At 49.9% G+C, this 18,908-nt stretch overlaps 2 protein-coding genes and 2 long non-coding RNA genes across 7 annotated transcripts in view; 2 read left to right on the top strand and 2 right to left on the bottom strand.

Moving 5' to 3' along the window:
* IL17B (interleukin 17B) overlaps nucleotides 1–1,271 on the top strand; it is a 49,073-nt gene extending 47,802 nt beyond the window's left edge. For all 4 annotated transcript variants that reach the window (XM_019028002.3, XM_019028003.3, XM_055386183.2 and 1 more), the window contains one exon: nucleotides 938–1,271. In XM_019028002.3, the coding sequence (XP_018883547.1) occupies nucleotides 938–1,169 (232 nt within the window). In that variant the 3' untranslated portion in view covers nucleotides 1,170–1,271. The remainder of the gene's footprint in view (nucleotides 1–937) is intronic.
* Nucleotides 427–4,076, bottom strand: LOC129533384 (uncharacterized). Its single transcript, XR_008679594.2, has 2 exons — nucleotides 3,187–4,076; nucleotides 427–829 (listed from the first exon to the last, which is right to left on the bottom strand). It is a non-coding gene; the product is annotated as an uncharacterized lncRNA (long non-coding RNA).
* Nucleotides 4,077–5,878: 1,802 nt separating this feature from the next.
* On the bottom strand, nucleotides 5,879–17,571 carry PCYOX1L (prenylcysteine oxidase 1 like). Its single transcript, XM_004042790.4, has 6 exons — nucleotides 17,392–17,571; nucleotides 12,681–12,887; nucleotides 11,318–11,492; nucleotides 9,375–9,586; nucleotides 8,029–8,169; nucleotides 5,879–7,537 (listed from the first exon to the last, which is right to left on the bottom strand). The coding sequence occupies exons 1-6, from the start codon at nucleotides 17,477–17,479 to the stop codon at nucleotides 6,876–6,878; spliced, it is 1,485 nt and encodes a 494-aa protein (XP_004042838.1). The 5' UTR covers nucleotides 17,480–17,571; the 3' UTR covers nucleotides 5,879–6,875.
* On the top strand, nucleotides 10,739–11,587 carry LOC129533386 (uncharacterized). The gene is made up of 2 exons (XR_008679596.1): nucleotides 10,739–10,894; nucleotides 11,242–11,587. It is a non-coding gene; the product is annotated as an uncharacterized lncRNA (long non-coding RNA).
* Nucleotides 17,572–18,908: the final 1,337 nt, after the last annotated feature.

Raw genomic sequence — 18,908 nt, 5'->3', positions numbered from 1 at the left:
GGAAGGGTCGGTAAAGATCCTCCAGAACGGAGCTTTTCACATCTGATTGTGCCAATGAATCACTCAGGGATCTGATAAAAATGCAGCTTCAGATTTAGGAGGTTCTGCATTTCTAGCAAGCTCCCAAGCATAAGGTGATGCTAATTCTACATGTCCACAGGTCCAGTTCACCCACCTCCTTGTCCCGTATTTAGCAGATGGGGAAACCGAGGTGCAGAAAAGGAGAGGTCACAAAGCAAGTCCCTGTATGCAAGGCTCCCTGAGAGCACCAGGAGGGAACTTGTCTGCTTTGTTCATCAATGAATACCTAAAATCTAGGACAGAACTGCTCATGTGGTGAGCATGTAAGTGTTGAATGAATGGAGATTAAGTCAGAATAGAACCCAGACCTCCTGACTTCTTTGCCAGTGGAAATTAGGCATCAATAAAAATAATCCACACTTTATTTCCGTGGATTAAGTTTCCCAACAATATAAACACAGTGGGGGTGGGGCAGGCAGAGGGAGGCCTTAATCACTTGAGCCTGGGGAGGCTGATGCTGCAGTAAGCTGTGACTGGGCCACTTCCACCCTGGGCGACAGAGTGAGACCCTGTCTCAAATAAAGGAAACACATGAGGGCCCTAGGTGGTAGAGGGCTACTCCACAATCCCCACAGTGCAACCTAGTACTGGGATGGGCATCTGGCTACATGAAAGAAGGAAGCTGGGTGACTGGTGACCTTGAAGCCGGATAACCTTGGGGCTCTCGACTTGCCTTCCATGATCTTCAGTTTCCTCACGTGGAACATGAAGTTGATTACTGCCTTTCCTCCAGCCCAACACAGTCTTGCTGTGGAAATTAAAACTCTGATTAGGAAAGGCAGGGGTGTGGAGTATGGGTGCTGACTGGCCCTTTCCTGATCACCTTCCGCTCTGCTCTTTCTTCTGCTCCCTGCAGCATCAACCACGACCCCAGCCGTATCCCCGTGGACCTGCCGGAGGCACGGTGCCTGTGTCTGGGCTGTGTGAACCCCTTCACCATGCAGGAGGACCGCAGCATGGTGAGCGTGCCAGTGTTCAGCCAGGTTCCTGTGCGCCGCCGCCTCTGCCCGCCACCGCCCCGCACAGGGCCTTGCCGCCAGCGCGCAGTCATGGAGACCATCGCTGTGGGCTGCACCTGCATCTTCTGAATCACCTGGCCCAGAAGCCAGGCCAGCAGCCTGAGACCATCCTCCTTGCACCTTTGTGCCAAGAAAGGCCTATGAAAAGTAAACACTGACTTTTGAAAGCAAGACTTTGGGTTTGCTTTTTGTGGCTTCGAAGTCAAAACCAGGGTCAGGGTAGGAGGTTCCTGGGAGGTAGATTTCAGATTAATATAAAGGATGATTTTTCATCACTCTGAGTTCTCCAATACTGAGGTGGCCTATTAGAAAATAATGTGTTCACCTCTACCACCTAGGGCCATCATGTGTTTCCTTTATTTGAGACAGGGTCTCACTCTGTCGCCCAGGGCGGAAGTGGCCCAGTCACAGCTTACTGCAGCATCAGCTTCCCCAGGCTCAAGTGATACTCCCACCTCAGCCACTCAAGTAGCTGGGACTACAGGTGTGTGCCACTACACCAAGCTAATTTTTGTATTTTTTGTAGATATGGGGTTTCACCATGTTGCCCAGGCTGCTCTTCAATTCCTGGGCCTCTCTGCAGATCAGACTTCTGCCCACCTCGACCTCCCAAAGTGTTGGGATTACAGGTGTGAGCCACCACACCCGGCCCATGTGTTTCCTTTCATCTGGGTTTATAAGTCTATATTTCAGCCATGTTAATGTAGCTTGGTTGCTATAAGCCAATATAGGAGTTAACAAGAGTTAACTCTACCCACTTAAGGGTCACTGGAAACAAGCTCTTTTGAGGCGGGGAGCTCCCCATCTCTGAAAGTGTTAACTTAACGCCAGGCTTCTCAAAGGTATTATGGAGCAGACCCCTGCTCTGGTTGGAGTAGATGATCTAAAAAGTCTTTTTCAGCTCTGAGATTCTCTGCAGATCAGACTTAGACCCAAAGAAAGGCCTCCAGGTTGCCAAAGAGCAGGTGCTTTTAACCTGGGATAGTGCATCCCTGAAATTTTTATGTATGCACTTTTTCTGAGCTGAGGATTCCTGGTTTTGAACAGACACTCATAAGTTGAGAAGTGTCAATGTAGATCATTCTTTCTTCCAGCCCTGTCCAAAAGGGGATCTTATTAGATGGTTTGCTGATCTCAGTGATTCTCAAACTTTAGTGAGCATCAGAATCTCCTGGAGGGATTGTTAAAACAGCTTGCGGGGCCCCACATCTAGAGGTTCTGATTCAGGTGGAGGCTGATACTTTGCATTTTTTTGCAGTGTTTTTCTTGCATTTCTAATATATAAACAGTTGTTCCCAGGTGATGCTGGTGCTGCTGGTCTGGGCACTGCACTTTAAGAACCACTGGCTTATATTAAGATACTCTGTTGATCAAAAATGGCAGTGTGTTGGCTTACTCCTGTAATACCAGCACTTCAGGAAGCTGAGGCAGGCGGATTTCTTGAGCCTCAGGAATTTGAGACCAGGCTGAGAAACATGGCAAAACCTCATCTCTACAAAAAAAAATACAAAAAATAGCCCAGCATGGTGGCATGCGCCTGTAATCCCAGGTGTTAGAGAGGCTGAGGTGGAAGGATCACTTGAGCCTAGGGAGGTTAAGGCTGCAGTTAGCCATGACTGTGCCACTGCACTCCACCCTAGGTGACAGAGTGAGACTGTCAAAAAAAAAAAAAAAAAAAGCCAAAAACAGCAGTGTGGACTAATATATCCTAAAGCCCATGCTGACTCTTGATGCAAGAGTCCCCTGGATGCAACTCCCCACTTCCCCCTTTGTCCCCTAGCAATTCAATCCTCCCCCTGGGCCCTCTAACCCCTGCAGCAAATCCCAAATCAGCTGTTCTAGGGTCTAAAAATACCTTCCCTCCCACAAGACAGCTGAGGGGCTAAGACTATATTCTGAGGGTAAGAATAGCTAGCACTTTAGAGTTAACTTTAATAAAAGGGCCAACTGCCCAGGACAGGAATATGTGGCTTGGCTGCTCTAACTTTAGTGCTTAAAGCAGCTTTAGCTCTGAATGTCTTAAGGGTCTAATTCATGAAAGGCCAGTGATTAGGTATGTGCCTGCCTGGGGTGGTAAGTAACTTACCTTTTTTGGTATTGTTCTAGAGTGGATACTGGTTAAAATTACCCCAGGAAGCTTCGGCTGGGTTCCAGACACATGGAAAACAGACTTCCTGTGCCAGCGCATGCTGATCCCTTCAGCAGCCGCTTCTCCACCCTTGGGGCTGCTCTCCAGGTCTTAAGACTTCAGCCCCACATGAAGGGCCCACAGCTTCCAAGCCTTTTCTGTGGGGTGAGGGTGTGGGAAGAATTGAGCTGCAAGAGGGTTGCTTATAGTCCTGGGAGACCCTAGGTGCTCTGGGGCATAAGGGCTGGCGGGGAAACCCCTCATTGTGGTAGGAGGGGGGTGTCTTACTTCTACCCAAGCATCAGGAGCCCCCAGATGCTCCATAAACACCAGCTACTCTCATACGGATGATGCCTTTTCCTCTTTTTGGGCTTTAGATTCCTCATCTGTGAAACGAACAAATGGGATTTGGGGGTCTCTAGGGTCTTTTCCAGGCTTACCATTCTGTGACTTACAAGCTTGGCCTTGGTGGCTGGGCTGACCACTGGCGTAGCTCCGAGTCCCAGCTGGCTCTTCCCAGGCTCCCAGTTTAAAGGCAGCAGCAGGGAGCTCAGGTCCTTTGGAGAGCTGGCTCTACACAGCACCCTGGAACTTCCTTTGGTCTGAGTCTAAGTGTGTTTCATGTTTGCCTCCTCTAGCGAGAAGCTCGCACTCCATGAGACAGGGGCCTCATCCCTTGCTCAGCGCTGCACCTCCAGCACCTGGCAGTGTCCAGAGCGGATAGGGGCGCCGTGTTTGGTGAATGAGTGCACACACGCCTCTAGGGGGAGCCCAAGATCTGCCTCCTGCCTCCCTCTATTATGCCTTCATAGGTGGGTCAGAACAAAGAATTCCTTACCAACCTCCCCGGTCCCCCACTGCCAATCACCCACCCCCATTCTACCCTCTACAGCTGCCCCTTACCCCCCAAAGTCCTGAAATTTTGCTTGGGTCACCTGCTCCAGGAGGCAGAGTTCCCATGAAGGGTATTAAACGTCTACTACACTGCATCCAGGACTGAGGATGTGTGGCCCTTTACCTGTTTTGTTTGGCTGTCTTTGCAAATGCTCTCTTCTTCCAGGGCTCCGTGAACTGCTGGGGGCTTCTGTCCAGGCCTGAGAAGGTTGGGGTGAGCCCTGGGGCAAAGGCGTCCTGTTGGTTCTTATTTCTGGAATCTGTCCTTTCCTCCCTGCCTCCAAGGAATCAGGTTTGGGCTTGGGGAGGCAGGGATTGTGAGCATTTTGGCTGGCTTTGGTTCTGAGCTGTTTGGGCCTACCCAGGTAAAGAAGGTTTCTGAAGGACATAGCCAGTTCCAATGCAGTCATGCTTGGGCATGGGAGCCAAAGCCCAGACAAGGACTGAGGATCAAATGTAACTGCCTTGGTTTGTGTCTTCTGTGCACAAATTCTCTGTAGGGATGCAAGGGAGGGGTGGTTATCAGGGATAAGTTTTGTATTGTCCAGTGCTGGGCCAATACCAATTATTAATTACACCATGACAGCGCATGCCATCTTCATTTCAGACCATGAAAAGATGCCATTACACACTTCGAGTTCACTGGACTTGAGAGCCCCATTTGCATGTGGCTGACATTGTGGCTCTCTTTCCAATACCCTTTCCCCCTTTGACCTTGAAGTTTGGATGAGACCACTTCTGCTCCAGGGATAGGACCTGACTGCTTTAAGCCAATCAGCTTAGTCTCACACCCTCCCTGCCTGCATCATGGTTACTGGTCTCGTATCTGTATCCCAAGCCAATCAGCATGTGGCATTCCCTTGACCACAGGAATTGGTTCAGGGGTGGTCCAACTGGCCCAGAGCCCAAAATTTGGTTCAGTGCTTATGAGAGAAGACCTTATCTTCCTGGGAGCTGTTGGCAGCCATCTTTGACCATGAGAGAAATCATGGAACTGTAAGACTGCACAGTGCTCTATGCCTGGACTTTAAAGCCATAACTAATAAAAACTTTTTATTGCTTAAGTCAATTTGAATTTGGTTTTCTACTACTTCATCAAAAGCCTTCTTACTTGGCTGGGGGCGGTGGCTCACATCTATAATCCCAGCACTTTGGGAGGCCAAGGCGGGTGGACCACCTAGGCTAGGAGTTTGAGACCAGCCCAGCCAACATGGCGAAACCCCATCTCTACTAAAAATACAAAAAACTAGCCAGGCATGGTGGCAGGTGCCTGTAATCCTAGCTACTTGGGACGCTGAGGCACAAGAATTGCTTGAACCCAGGAGGCGAAGACTGCAGTGAGCCAAGATCACACCATTGCACTATGGCCTGGGCAACAAGAATGAAACTCTTAAAAAAAAAAAAAGCCTTCTTACTGATGTGTCAGTTTCATAATTTCTATAGTTATCTATAAGTGCATGCTACTTGTACTTTCTTTCACTGCCATTACCATCACCCTGGCACAGTAAAAACCACCTCAGAGCCAGTTTGGGCCTCCACCAACTGGAAGGGTATTTTGCCCATGCATTTGGCAGTGTTGTTACTCTGGGCACCCAGGCCCTTTCCCTAAAGCCTGATTTAGCAAGGCTGGTAGGGTTTCGGCATCTGCATCTTTCTCAAGGCTCCCTCCCCTTCCCCAGAAGATACTAATGTAGTGGTTGGTCCCCGGGAACCTAAGACTTAGTTCTTCCATTACAGAAAAGAACAGGTCCAAAAGGAATGAAAAGGGCTTTTACTTTCTTTTTAAAACAAGTGATTTTTAAGGGTTTGTAGAAAAAGCAAAGAAAAGCATAATTCTCCTCTTACTTCAAGCTAGTGTCTGATGAGAAAGTACCAGGCTAACCTCTGAAGAATCCTACCCCAACACCTTCTTTTTCTTCTGCTGAGATGAACATCTAGGGGTGAGATATGACTGCTCTCTACCATCTGGGGACTTCTCTTCTTTATATTGTTGCATTCCTCAATCTTTGCATAAGGAAGAGAATGGCTAATTCCTCTAGGTGCCAAGGAAAAGCTTCCCTCTTCCTACAGCCTCGCATGTTTCTTTTCCCACTGGTTGCCAGGAAGCTTGGAGATATGGTGACAACTGTTCAGGCACACATCTCTTCCTTGGGTCCTACCACAGTCATCTCCTCCAATATGCAGTGATGTTGACAGGCTTGGAGATGGTGACTAGGGAGTTCTGAACTAGGTACCTCAAATCTATCAAGTCCACAGTAACCAGGAGCTATGATCATTTCTTAGGTTTTCTGATCTTCCCTTCTACTTTATTTGTAACCATCTGGTTGTAAATGTTTTCTTGTTGGTTGCCTCAATTGATTGTCCATTGTGGGAGTAGGTAGTGAAAAACAGTAATAAAATAAGACTCATAGTTCTCTGCCTTATATTCCCTCCCGTAGTCTTCTGGTTTCTAGCTAAGAAACCAAGTCTGAAGCACCTTGTGAAGATGAACTTTTTTCTTCTTAAAAAAAATAAATAAAACAAATATACTGGCTTGGATTTCCTTCTCTTTTCTTACTTTCCCCCTTAAAAAAAAGCAGCAGCTGCCGTGTGGACCCTTAATATAGGCAGACAGTAGGTCACCTGGAGATGCTTGATACATGAGGGGTCAGAAAGAAGCCTGGTGGGCGAGCATGGCTTATTCAGTCCTGGGCTGCTGTGGGATGATCCATCTTCAGTGGAGGATGAAAGTTCCCAGGCTCTCCCTAGAGCCCTCACAGTTCAGTCTTGACCTTGTGCATCAAATCTTTTTGATCAATCTTGTCTAGGTCCTGGTACCAGCGGTTGTAAGCCAGCAAGGCCACATTCTTGGCAGCCACGGCCATCACCTCCACGGAGCTGGCTGCCCACTCCAGGGCATTGAGGTAGAAGAGCTGGTCATGGAGTGCAAACCTCGGGAGCGTGGGGCGGGAGCCATAGAGGGGATGGGCCTGCCACTCAGCTGTCTGCACTGAGTAATAGGAACGGAACAGGGTCTTTAGCTGGGTCCGAAAGAGGGGCTTGGGGGACTGGACTCGCCAAACAGCTGCCTCCTGGGGCTGCTTTCGCCGGAAGCTGGCAGAGATGTTGACAGGGCCGATGTTGTCCAGAGTGCAGAAGAAGCTGGGGAAATCTGTGGTAAGGATGTTGGCAAAGGGGAAAAGCTTAGGGTCTGGGAAACCGAAGTAGGACGAGTTGAGGTAGCCGTGGACCAAGGAGACGACAGTGGGCTGGAAAGAGCCCTGCACGTCATCAATGGGCGGGTGGAAGCCTGCAAAGGTAAAGTTGCTGCTGCTGTTGTCCAGGTGCAGGGGGGTGGCGATGACCACGATGTCATAGAAGTCAGAGCTGTTGCCTACCTCATTCTCATACGCCACCTGGTACAGGGCTTTCCCCTCTGGAAAGAAAAGAGCACAAAAGTCAACTTTCCCTTGGCTTCTACCCACTGAACTCCCTACTGGGGTCCAGCATTGAGGTACAACGAGACCCTGGTGCTCAGGGTGCAGCAGGGCTGTCTAAATGGTGGGTCCTGGCCTCTCCATGCTGATGCGGCTGCAGATGAAGCAAGGGGCATGGAGTCAGGAGACTCAGTTTCTGCTCTGCTTCTGCCGCTGGCCAGTTGGGGGAGAGTGGGCAAGGATGTCATTCAAAGTCCTCATCGGTCAACAGAAAAAGGCTGGGTTGATGGAAGTCTAGCTTTCTGGCTGACAACTGAATTGGGGAAACAGCACCCTCTAGTGTCACCTGGCAGGGTTGGGGCTTCTCAATGCTTTTTCGGAAATACTCCCCAGGGGGATCACAGACCAGGGCTGAGGTACAAAGGAGGCAGAAGTGTCTGTCCACTGGCTGGGAATGGCATGCCTGCCCACTCCCGCCCTGTCTACTCACCTGTGCTGTGCAGGGTCACAGAGGTCACTGTGGCATGGATCACATTGGCCTTGGTGAGCTTCAGCAAACCGGAACAAACCAGCTTATTGCCTCCTTCCACAGACCACAGGCTGCCTTGGGCTCCGGCTAGTGACATGGCTCCTGGGCAAAGCGGGAAGTGGGTGCTGATAGGTTGTCAGGGCCGTGGGGCAGGAGGGCTGGGGAGTCCAGTACTATTCAACTGGGCCTCCCTGCCAGAGCAAAACTCTCCCAACCATGGGCATGGGGAGATAGCAAACATACAAGTAAGTACAACAAAGTGCACAATGCTATGGGGGGAAGACACTGTGCTCAACGAAAGAGCCAGCTCCCAGAGACCACACATTGTGAGGTCTATTTATGCAGAATGCCCAGACTAGGCAAATCCACAGAAACAGAAAGCAGATCTGTAGCTGCCCAGGGCTGGGAGGCCGGGGGCTGTTGGGCAGGTGAGGGCTAAAGGGCAAGGGGTTTCTTTCTGGGGTGATAAAAATGTCCTAAAATTGATTGTGGTGATGGTTTCAGAACTCCGAATGTGCTAAAAACCACTGAATTGTGCAATTTAAATGGGTGAATTATATGGTATGTGAATTCTATATATCTCTACACAAAAATGCTACGAAGGAGACACACAAGATACTGAAAGAGTGAGCAGGGAACACTGAGGGGACACTGAGGCAGGGCCTGAAGGCTGCGAAGGAGCCAGCATGTGCAGAGCCAGATGAACAGTATTGAGGGTACGAGGGAGGTGCTTGTTATTGTAAACCTTTGCATTCATTTATTTAACAAAAATATACCGAGTGCCTAGTATGACCTAGGCACTGTTCTGTGTTTGCAGTGTATCAGGGAACAATAGACAAGGATTCCTGCTCTTGTGAAGCCTACATTCTCCACTCCTGTGGTCTGTGTTAGCAGACAGTGAGCTACACACAGGCCCAGTCACCCCCGTGAAGAGCTGGGAAGAGGAGGTGCTCTCACAGTGGCTCAAAGGCCTCAACAGGGCAGCTCTTGAAACCAAAGTGTAGAGAGCAGAGCATTATCTCAGCTCTAACATTCACACACATGCAAGGGATTATGAAGCAATTGGGAGTGGTAGAAACACACTGGACCTGTGATCTGAGCCTTGCTTTCACTGTCTGTGAAGTCGGGTGATACTATCTCCTGCCAACTCATGGTCAGTGCCAGAATCAGGCAGGATGGGGCAGCAGAGTGCCTATGTGACTGTAATGAGCTGGATAAAAGCGAGGTTATTATGGGGACCCCCAGTCCATTCTGAGCACCTTGGGTGGAGGAGGGGCAGGTGGGCAGGCCAAGGGTTGGACGCTTACCTGCAAAGGCGGGCATCGCTGCTGACTGGCCATAGCTGGCTCGCAGGACAGCAGAAACGACGTCATCAATAAAGCGCTGCGTGACGCCCACCTGCAGCAGGGACTCAGCCACAGAGTGCTGGGTCATGTTAACAAAGGTGGACTCCCCCAGTGAGTAGAGCAGCTCCTCCACACCCGAGAAGGCATAGCCATGGGCCTGGTACTTATAGATCCTAGAAGACACATAGAGCTGGAGTCCTTGTGCAGGAAGGCTTTTTGCCTGACCACCTGCCCCTGGGTCATAGTGCCTGGGAGGCCCACCAGGAACCCATCACTTCCTCTACATGGAGTGGTGGGAGAAGAGGCTGGTTATGTTCCCTGGCACCTGTTCTCTGACTGTGGCGGGCCTGTCCCACCTAAAGGGAGTGTGAAGGTATGGAATCCTTCTAGGCCTGGCTTCACATCACGGCTGTGCTGAGTAACAACTGTATCACTGCTATGAGCCACTCCCTGACTGAGGTCATAGTTCATAACCCTTTCTTCACCCAGCTGGGGCTACGGCCCACCCATGCTGACACATCTCCTTCTCCAACAGTGTCGGCTCTGCCACAGCTTCTAGGACCTGATGGCACACTGCAACTTCATGCTGATACTGTCACCTTCTCTGTCAGTCCAGCCTGTCCTCTCCTCTGGCTTGATCTGACAGGGCTCCCACTCACCCCCAGGCTCATGTCCTGTCGCTCTATCACTCATGCAATCTCACTAGCATGGATTGGAACCATCGATGGATTTCCTGACTGGCTGGCCTTTGAAATGTTGTCCATTCTAGGGCTTCTTTTGTAAACATGTTGAGTTTGGTTATCAATAGGACACGAGATGGAGATGTCCAGAAAGTAGAAATGTGGGTCTGGAAGTGAAGAGGAAACTAGGGCTGAGAGGGAGAAGTCATTTCCCATAAAACGTAGAAGTCAACATTATTGGTCTGGATATAATTGATAAGGGAGAAAAATATCAGAAAGAGAGGTAAGGAAATAAGCTTTGGGTGACATCTGGAGAATATAAGGAAGAAGTGCTATAAACAGCAGAGTTATAGAATGGGAAGGGAGTGGAGAAGTGCCAGGAACCAGGGCAGGAGGGCACAGGCCACACTTGAGTGACACTGAAGGGAGGCAGACAGTGATGGGGTCCGGGGAGCAGCCCCTGCGCCTTAGGCTGGAAGCAGGGAGCACCTTCGGGAGGGACTTTGGGGAAAGGTGGAGTGGCAGCTTGGTGAACAGGGAGGGAACAGACCACTTGCCCTCCATATCTGGGACCAAAGGTGATGGGGAGGGGGCTGGAGCCCAAGGATAGGAGGAGTGGTGAAGAAAGGTGTTTATTCTAGATGGAAAAATGAGGACAACAAAGTTCGCAAATGAGTGGTCCACAGGCTGCATCTGCCCTGCAGAAGTGTTTCATTTGGCTTATAAGATGAATTGGTTGCAAATGTTGAAAAACTGAAAAGATTTCACACACGACTCTGGATTTCTAGCTTCTTCTGAAAAGTGAGTAGATCTAGCCACATGAGGTGGGCATTGTACACGGCTGGCTGCAGATGGCTGCGGTGGAGGGCTGGCTGCTTCCTTCAGAGGGGGCCTTGTTCTGCTCTCTTCCACCTGCTGATTCACTGACTCACATCCCAGTTCAGCCCTTGTTAAGCGACTGAGTTTGCAACCCATGCTTTTATTAGTATCAGTGTAGTAGAGGGTAAGAAAATGAGAGTCAATGTGACAATACTAGGGAGACCATTACTGGACCAAATACGGCCATTCCTCATGCCAGGGGCTTGCTCTGAGCCTGCACTGAATTGTGCTGGCTCAATTCAGCAAGGACCTTTTCTTTTTTCACAAAGTACAGTCAAGCTGGTTCCTCCCCCACCTCTTCTCGGTCCCCCTGGAACGCCATCCCCACAGCTCCGCCAGCCCTACCTCATGAACTTCTCCATGACCTCCTCCACCCACATCTGCAGCCTCAGGAAGCTGATGCCGTAGTGCCACCAGAGGCGGAAGAGGTTCAGCAGGTACCAGTCAGTCTCCTCCAGCACGAAGTGCTCCCCGCCGAAGATGGCGCTCCTGCCCACCACCTCGCGCCGGTGCCTCAGCCCTGCAGAGACAAAGAGGAGCCCCTCAGGTCCCCTCCAAGGCTTGGGGCCCTCTTGATGCAAATGGACTGGTCCATTAAAGGAAACACAAATGCTATGGTTTGTTCATTTGTGCTGCTTGTTAATAAACAGTAACCAGATGCACTGGGAAAATGTTTCGACTACCTAGTCAATAAAAAAATGAAAATGAAAATAATGTAACATTTTACATTTTTTTTCCCCAGGAGGATCCACAAGTGAGGGAAATTCAGATTTTATCCCAGAATGTCCAGGGGGTGACAGCCACTGGGCTTGTTTGGAGATGGTGGCCTTGGGCACTGAGATCACTTGGAAATTATCCTAGCTCCTTACAGCCATCCTGCACTCTGCAACTTGACAGAGCAGTGGACTCCTAAACACAGAGCTGCTATGACTTTTTCCTTCCCCACCCCAACATACTACACACACTGCTCTCCACTGTAACAATACACTGTATCTTGGAGATTGCCCTATATCTGGGCATAAAGACTTCCCCATTCTGACTGCTGAACAGCCTATTGTGTAGTTATACAATAATTTGTTTAACCCCAGGTCCTAGTGGATAGGCAGCTAGGATACTTTCAGCCTTTTGCTATTACAAACAATGCTGTAATGAATAACTTGGTATCTATGCTACTTTGCACATCTGTAAGACCACCTGTAGCATCACTTCTGAGAAGCGGAGTTTCTGCATCAAACAGAACGTGTATTGGACAGATGCTGCTGGGTTTGAATCCCACCTCTCGCTGTAATGGCTTTAGCTTAAATCTATACATTTTCTGAGCCTCAGCTGCCTTAAGAGGAGATATAACACTCATCTTGCAGGTTGGCAGAGGGGAGCTGAAGTAATGCCTACATACCACCCAGAAGGTGCCTGGCAAGCACCAGCATGTGGAAGGTGATATAATCACGATTATTTAGAGGCAGCAAATTGAAAGGGAAAGAAACTGGCCTAGGAGTCAAACCTGAGTTCTAATCCCGGCTCTGCAACTAACTCACTGTGTAACCTCAGGCAAGTTTCTTCCCCTCTCTTGTCTCTGTTGCTCCATCTGTAAAATGAGATTGGGCCACATGACCTTCCGGCCTTGACGGTCTGGGAAGTCTGAGAAGGGCTCAGTGCTGTCACCAGCCCCAGGGCACTGGGCACTGGAGCCCCAGGACTGACCACTCACCCAGCAGCTTGACGAAGTCCTGCATGTGCAGGCTCAGGGAGTGGAAGGAGGCAGCCCCGCTCTCGTAGTGCTGCTTGTTGACTGAGATGGTGGCCAAGCGGCCACCCACGGTTCCCTTCTCGTACACGTCGATCTGCACCCGAGGTCCAAAGTGCTGCTGGAGAAAATGGGCCACAGCAGAGCCCCCAATCCCAGCCCCAACCACCGCTGTCAGCAGGCCCGGGAGGTAGGGAAGAAGAGAGACAGAATATGAGAGTGAGAGGCTGCAGTTCACACTTTGTATCCTCCTGCGCTGGTGGTTCCCAGGTGCTTAAATTTCATAGGCTTATAACATTTCCAAAAGGAAATCTGCAGACTGAGTTGTCAGTAGAGCTATTAATAAGCAAAGGCAAATCTGAAAACTGCTGCCTACTATACCTTCGTTTCATAAAGAAAAAGGTATTTTAGCAGCAAAAGACCAGCAAAGAATACTGAAAGTCAGGATGACCAATTAAAGAGAATAAATTTAGTTTTATATAGAACTCACTACCTTGCTTCTAATTTTCTTATTTACCTATGAATTGTTAAAAGTTACTGACTAGTTCTGTTCAGTGATCAGTGTTTGGAAACCAGGCCTTAATCCAGGGATTGGCAAACTACAGCCTGCAGGCCAAATCCAGGCAGATGTCTGTTTTTGCAAACTAGAGTTTTATTGAAACACAGCCATGATGCTCTTTCTTTCAATTATTGTCTATGACTGTTTTCATTTTAGGCAGAGTTGAGTAGCTGCAACAGAGACTGCATGGCCCGAAAAGCTAAAATATTTACTCTCTGGCCATTTACAGAAAAAGTATGCCAACTCCTGGTCTAGTCCAACCTACTATCGGACACCTAAATCATCCTTATGTCTGTGTTTGTCAAGACTGGAATGTATCTGCCAGGCGCGGTGGCTCACGCCTGTAATCACAACGCTTTGGGAGGCCTAGGGGGGCAGATCACCTGAAGTCAGGAGTTCAAGACCAGCCTGACCAACATGGTGAAACCCGGTCTCTACTAAAAATACAAAATTAGCTGGGTGTGGTGGCGCATGCCTGCAATCCCAGCTACTCAGGAGGCTGAGGCAGGAGAATCGCTTGAACCTGGGAGGCGGAGGTTGTGGTGAGCTGAGATCGTGCCATTGCACTCCAGCCTGGGAAAGAAGAGCAAAACTCCGTCTCAAAAAAAAGAGACTGGAATGTACTCCATGATGGATTGCTCATTACCCTACAGGACACTATATTCCAGTTTGAAATCTTGTTACAAAGTTTCAGCTTTTTTAGGTCTTATCATACACTGTCTTTACTGTGCCTCCTGCCTTCCTGTTATTTGTAAACTTGGTTTACATGCCATCAGCATTCTCATCGAAGTCACTGATAAGAATGTTTCCTGGGACAGGGCTTGGAGGTGCTGCTAGGAAACCACTGCCTGGACAGACATCAATCATTTTTTTTTCAAACAGGATCTGGCTATGTTGCCCAGGCTGGAGTGCAGTGGGGTGATATCGGCTCACTGCAAACCTCCCAGGCTCCCAAGTAGCTGAGACTACAGGCACATGCCACCATGCCCGACATATTTTTCGTAGAGATGAGGTTTCACCATGTTGCCCAGGCTGGTCTTGAACTCCTGAGCTCAAGTGATCCTCCCGCCTTGGCCTCCCCAAGTGCTGGAATTACAGGCATTAGCCACTGTGCCTCGCCTGACACTAATCATTAAACAGTCCTGTGAGAGAACTGTAAACCAGCTATGAAGCTACTGAACTGGACTACCACCCTACCTATAATTTTTGCTCACCATGTATCTGAAACACCACTCTCTTCTCATCAGACAGTCCAGAGGCCTTACCCAAAAAGAAAATGAAATAAATCTGGTGTAATTTGTCCTTACTGGACCCATTTGGACCCACAGAGTACCAGCTCCTGCCAGAAGTCACAGGCAATCCTCAGACAGCACCAGGTTCTCTATGATCTGGCCTCTGCTTACTTACTCCATTTCCTGCTTTACCCTCCCAAGATGCCACCTTCTTGTCTGTCTAGGCTTCTCTTATTGTGGGCACACAGCTTTGTTCTCTCATGCCTGGGCCTTTGCCCGAGCTGTTCCCTTTGATAGGAGTGCCATCACCCTATGTCTCACTGGCTTCAACAGCCCTCAGATGTCACCTATAACTTGGCTTGACTGACCCACCTGAGGTGAGTCAGGTGTTCCTCCTGCATATTCCCACAGCACACTCTGCTTAGCCATACTGTAGTCAAGTTATTTAAGGACAGAGAGAGAGTGCATGGTCACTATGTCCCCAGATCCTGGTGGACAGTAGAGTTCATGAAGTATTTTTTCTGTGTTGAAAGAATAAACCACTTCCTCTCTCAGTACTTACAAAGCCACTTCCAAGACAGCTTTGGATTTTATTTTAACCACTGTGCTCCCATCCCCTCCATGTGCAAAGAGTCCCAAATTACCCATTTTTCCAGAGAAATTGATATTAAGGCCTAGAAGCTGCCCAAAATCAGGAAGCAGAAGACACCACTTCATTGTGAACCAGCTCATTTAACACAACTAACACCAATTCTCTAATTCACAACTAACACCAATTCTCTAATTTACAGTAAGATGTCCTGGGGCACAAAGAAAAATCAAACAGGCTTCTGTCCCCCAGGACCCCAGCATGGAATGGGCAGACAGACTCCTGTGCAATTAGCAACGACAACCCATGATGAAGTGCAACAGGGTTCCAGGGAGTCCTGAAGGGGAAGCGGTGAATTCTGCCCCAGAGGGTGTGGGGACACAGCCTTCTTGGGGAAATAAGATTTCATGCAAGATGCTGGAGGACAATCAGCTTTGTCAGTGAGAGGACACACACACTCTGCAAAGAGACCAGCATGAGAAGGGCAGCATATGGAACTATATGGGTGGGTTTAGAGGGTCCTGATGCCACTTGGGGGTTCTCAGATTTGGTCCTGCAGAAGCACAAGCATTAAGCCATCCTAACAGGAATCCGCATTCTTGTTGTGGGTAGAGTCCAAACCACCAAGGATGAACAGAGGCTCCTGTCAGAGGGCTGAGGAAAATCTAGAAAGCTGAAGGGCAGTGAGGCATTGCCAAGTGTCCTGCTCTGGATGACTCTTGGGTGGGGCCAGAAGGGCCAGCTGGGAGGAAGCAGGCAGAGAGCTCCATGTTGCCACAATGCAGCAATTCTGCTGGGTGGAGGTCCTGCCCCTTCCCCAATGGTGAGAAATGTCCTGTCCTGTTGCCTGTTCCTAAGAAAATGGGGAGTGCCCTGCATATTCCCACAGCACACTCTGCTTACTCCTAGCCACACTGTATTCAAACGATTTAAGGACAGAGAGAGAACACATGGTCACTCATGGATACTGCCTGCCTAACTCTTCCACATCCTTCAAAGCCTGGCTCAAACTCCACCTTCTCCATGAGGGCTTCTCTGGCTACTCTAGCCTCAGGATTCTCTCTTCTTGGCAAGCACTAAACTCTCAGTCTCAAACTGGTTTCTGGCATGCTTCAGTCTTCTTAACCCTGTATGGCCTGGGCTGTAGTTCTGCTACATAAGAAGCTTTAGCACTGCACTGGACCCTGTAAGTTTGTGATGCTTCTATCAGATGTTCCAGGCACTCCTGCCAACTGGGGTGCATGGAGAGTGGCCTAGCGGAATAGGGTCTTTGTCCTTCCACCCCGAAGCCCAGGATCTCTGCCTGTGGGAATATCACGTGTGAGGGACTTGAAAATCTTCACGAGTCATGTAGTTAAAATGACAGTTATTGAGGGAGGGAAAAAAAAAGCAACTGTAAACACATATGACACTCTAGTCAATGATATGCACGATGAAGTATTTAGTGAGGTGTCCTGATGTCTGCAATTTATTTGGAGATGCATCAAAATGTAGGCTGGATTCGTGGATGTCTAGAACAGTGAGTGATAGTTATGTGACCCAGCAAGTATAGCAGCAGTTAATGGCAGAATGTAGGTGGTGGGTATACAGATGACCACTATAAAATTCTTGCTGTACATCTGAACATTTTCAAAATAAAGTATTGGGGAAACTACACACACAATAAACAAAAAGACTGTTGTTAAAAGTTCCCCATTCTGTCAGCAAATCTCCAGCAGACCTAGTGTTCTGTCTCTGCCAGGACTGTCTCCTATCGACCTGGGGGTGGTTTGGCTTAGATGTTACTTCCAGGAAGCCCTCCCAGGGCCGCAAAGACAGGGTGAAGCGCCCCTCCTCTGCATGCACCGTACTTCCTCAGCTCAGCACGGACTTCCCTGTACTGTGAGGGCTCTACCCCCAGCAGGAACTACAGCACCACGTCTGCTACACAGACAGCCCTCAACCAACCTCTGTGAATGCCATCGCCCAGCCTCTCTGTCCTCTGTCACCCGGGCGCCTAGCCAGCAGCCAGGACCATGGCAGATGCTCAGCGACCCTGGACATCCCGGTGAGATCCGCGGCCAGTCCTGCCCAGGCCTCTTTTCCGTCCTAGGTGGCCCTCTTCACATGCCATGCCCCGGCCCCATCAGGACCTTCCCTGCCGCGTCCCCTTCGGCGCCTCTCCTCCACCCAGCTCCTTTCCCGAGGACCCCTCCCTCACCCAGCCGCCCTCCTATACCCCACCTAGCTGAGAACTGAGAACCCTTTACCCGCCGGCCCTCCCCAGCTGGGAACCCCACCGCGTCCTTCCCGCACCGATTTTGCCCGGCGGGGCATCTCCGCCAGCAGCGGCGGCGGCGAGGAGCGCGGTCAACGCGGCGAGCAGCGGTGCTGCGCGGGCCATGGCGGGCGGCGAGCGGGCAGCACGCCGGGTTCAGGCGCTAGCGGGTTGGCCCTCGGCTCTCCGCCCCGCCCCGGCGCCCCACTGGCAGTCCCGCCTTCCTGCCGCGCCAGACCCAGCTCCGCATTGGCCGAGCCGCCGTCCCTCCCCAGCACGAGGCCCTCATTAGCTCCATCTCTCTCGGGGTAGGCTCTCTCATTGGCAGCTTCCCCGTTCCGCCCCCTGCATGCGGGCTCCTCATTGGCTGGGTTCATTCTTGCCCGGCGCAGGTGTGCCCGCGTTGGGTCCTCAGCATCAGGACCAGGGCCCAGCTGCGGCAGAGGGATGAAAGAGACCAAAGTGAAGCTTTGAAGACCTCGGTTATGTCCAGCCTCTGCGTTATTAGCTCTGTATCTTCTCTGTGTCTCACTGTTTCCTCTTTTATAACACAGACGGAGAATCCTGCTCCACCTTTCTAGGTGGTTGTAACCATCTTATGAGATAAGGGAAGCCGTTTGCAGTGTCTGCAAGTGCTGGAAATTGCTGACCAAGCATGCGGCCAGGGTGGTAAGACGCTACCCTATTCATATGCTGACACAAGCCCTATGCTTTCTATACTGCTGTTATTTATGTGTTTGCAGTTTTTATATAGTTAATATCTCTGCTTTCTGCTTCCTAAAAACCAAAAGGCGGGGGAGGGTTTCATCTACTCTCTCTTCAGAAAGGAGAAAAGGAGGGATAAACTCCCATTTTCATCCTCTAAGAAGACAAGAGCAGCAGCTCAGACTTGCTAGTTTATCACGCTGTGAAAAACAGATTTCCTCTGGCAGAAAATAGTTAGGGATGAGTTTCAGAATAAAGAAAATCCGGAGGCTGGGGGTGGCTCAAGCCTGTAATCCCAGCATTTTGGAAGGTCAGGCGGGAGGATCGCTTAGGCCAGGAGTTTGAGACCAGCCTGGGCAACATAGTGAGACTCTGAGACCCCGTCTCTTAAAAAAAAAAAAAATTCGCCAGGAATGGTGTAGTCCTAGCTATTCAGGAGGCAGAGGTGGGAGGCTTGAGACCGGTAGTTTGAGGTTACAGTGTTCTATGATTGTGCCACTGCACTCCAGCCTGAGTGACAGAGTCCCTGTCTTTAAAAATAAATAAATATATAAAAATAAATGAAATCCATATTTACTCAGTGAGATTATGGCTAAAATAAGAAACTGGGCTGGGCACAGTGGCTCATGCCTGTAATCCCAGCAGTTTGGGAGGCCGAGGTGGGCAGATCACTTGAGGTCAGGAGTTCGAGACCAGCTCAGCCATCATGGTGAAACCTCATCTCTGCTAAAATGCAAAAATTAGCTGGGCTTGGTGGTGTGCGCCTGTAATCCCAGCTACTCGGGAGGCTGGGGCAGGAGAAACGCTTGAACCTGGGAGGCAGATGTTGCAGTGAGCCAAGATTGTACCA

Source organism: Gorilla gorilla, chromosome 4 (assembly GCF_029281585.2).
Source record: "Gorilla gorilla gorilla isolate KB3781 chromosome 4, NHGRI_mGorGor1-v2.1_pri, whole genome shotgun sequence".
NCBI lineage: Eukaryota > Metazoa > Chordata > Mammalia > Primates > Hominidae > Gorilla > Gorilla gorilla.
Note: the sequence above shows the minus strand (reverse complement) of the source record. Positions and strands in the feature narration are given on the sequence as shown.

Excerpts from the sequence above, each read along its gene's own strand:
- PCYOX1L (XM_004042790.4), bottom strand. The coding sequence starts at position 17,479 with ATGGCCCGCGCAGCACCGCTGCTCGCCGCGTTGACCGCGCTCCTCGCC. Across the intron at positions 12,888-17,391 it reads TGCCCCGCCGGGCAAAATCG|CGGTGGTTGGGGCTGGGATT; the intron begins GTGCGGGAAGGA and ends GCCTGCTGACAG. Across the intron at positions 7,538-8,028 it reads TGTGACCCTGCACAGCACAG|AGGGGAAAGCCCTGTACCAG; the intron begins GTGAGTAGACAG and ends TTTTCTTTCCAG.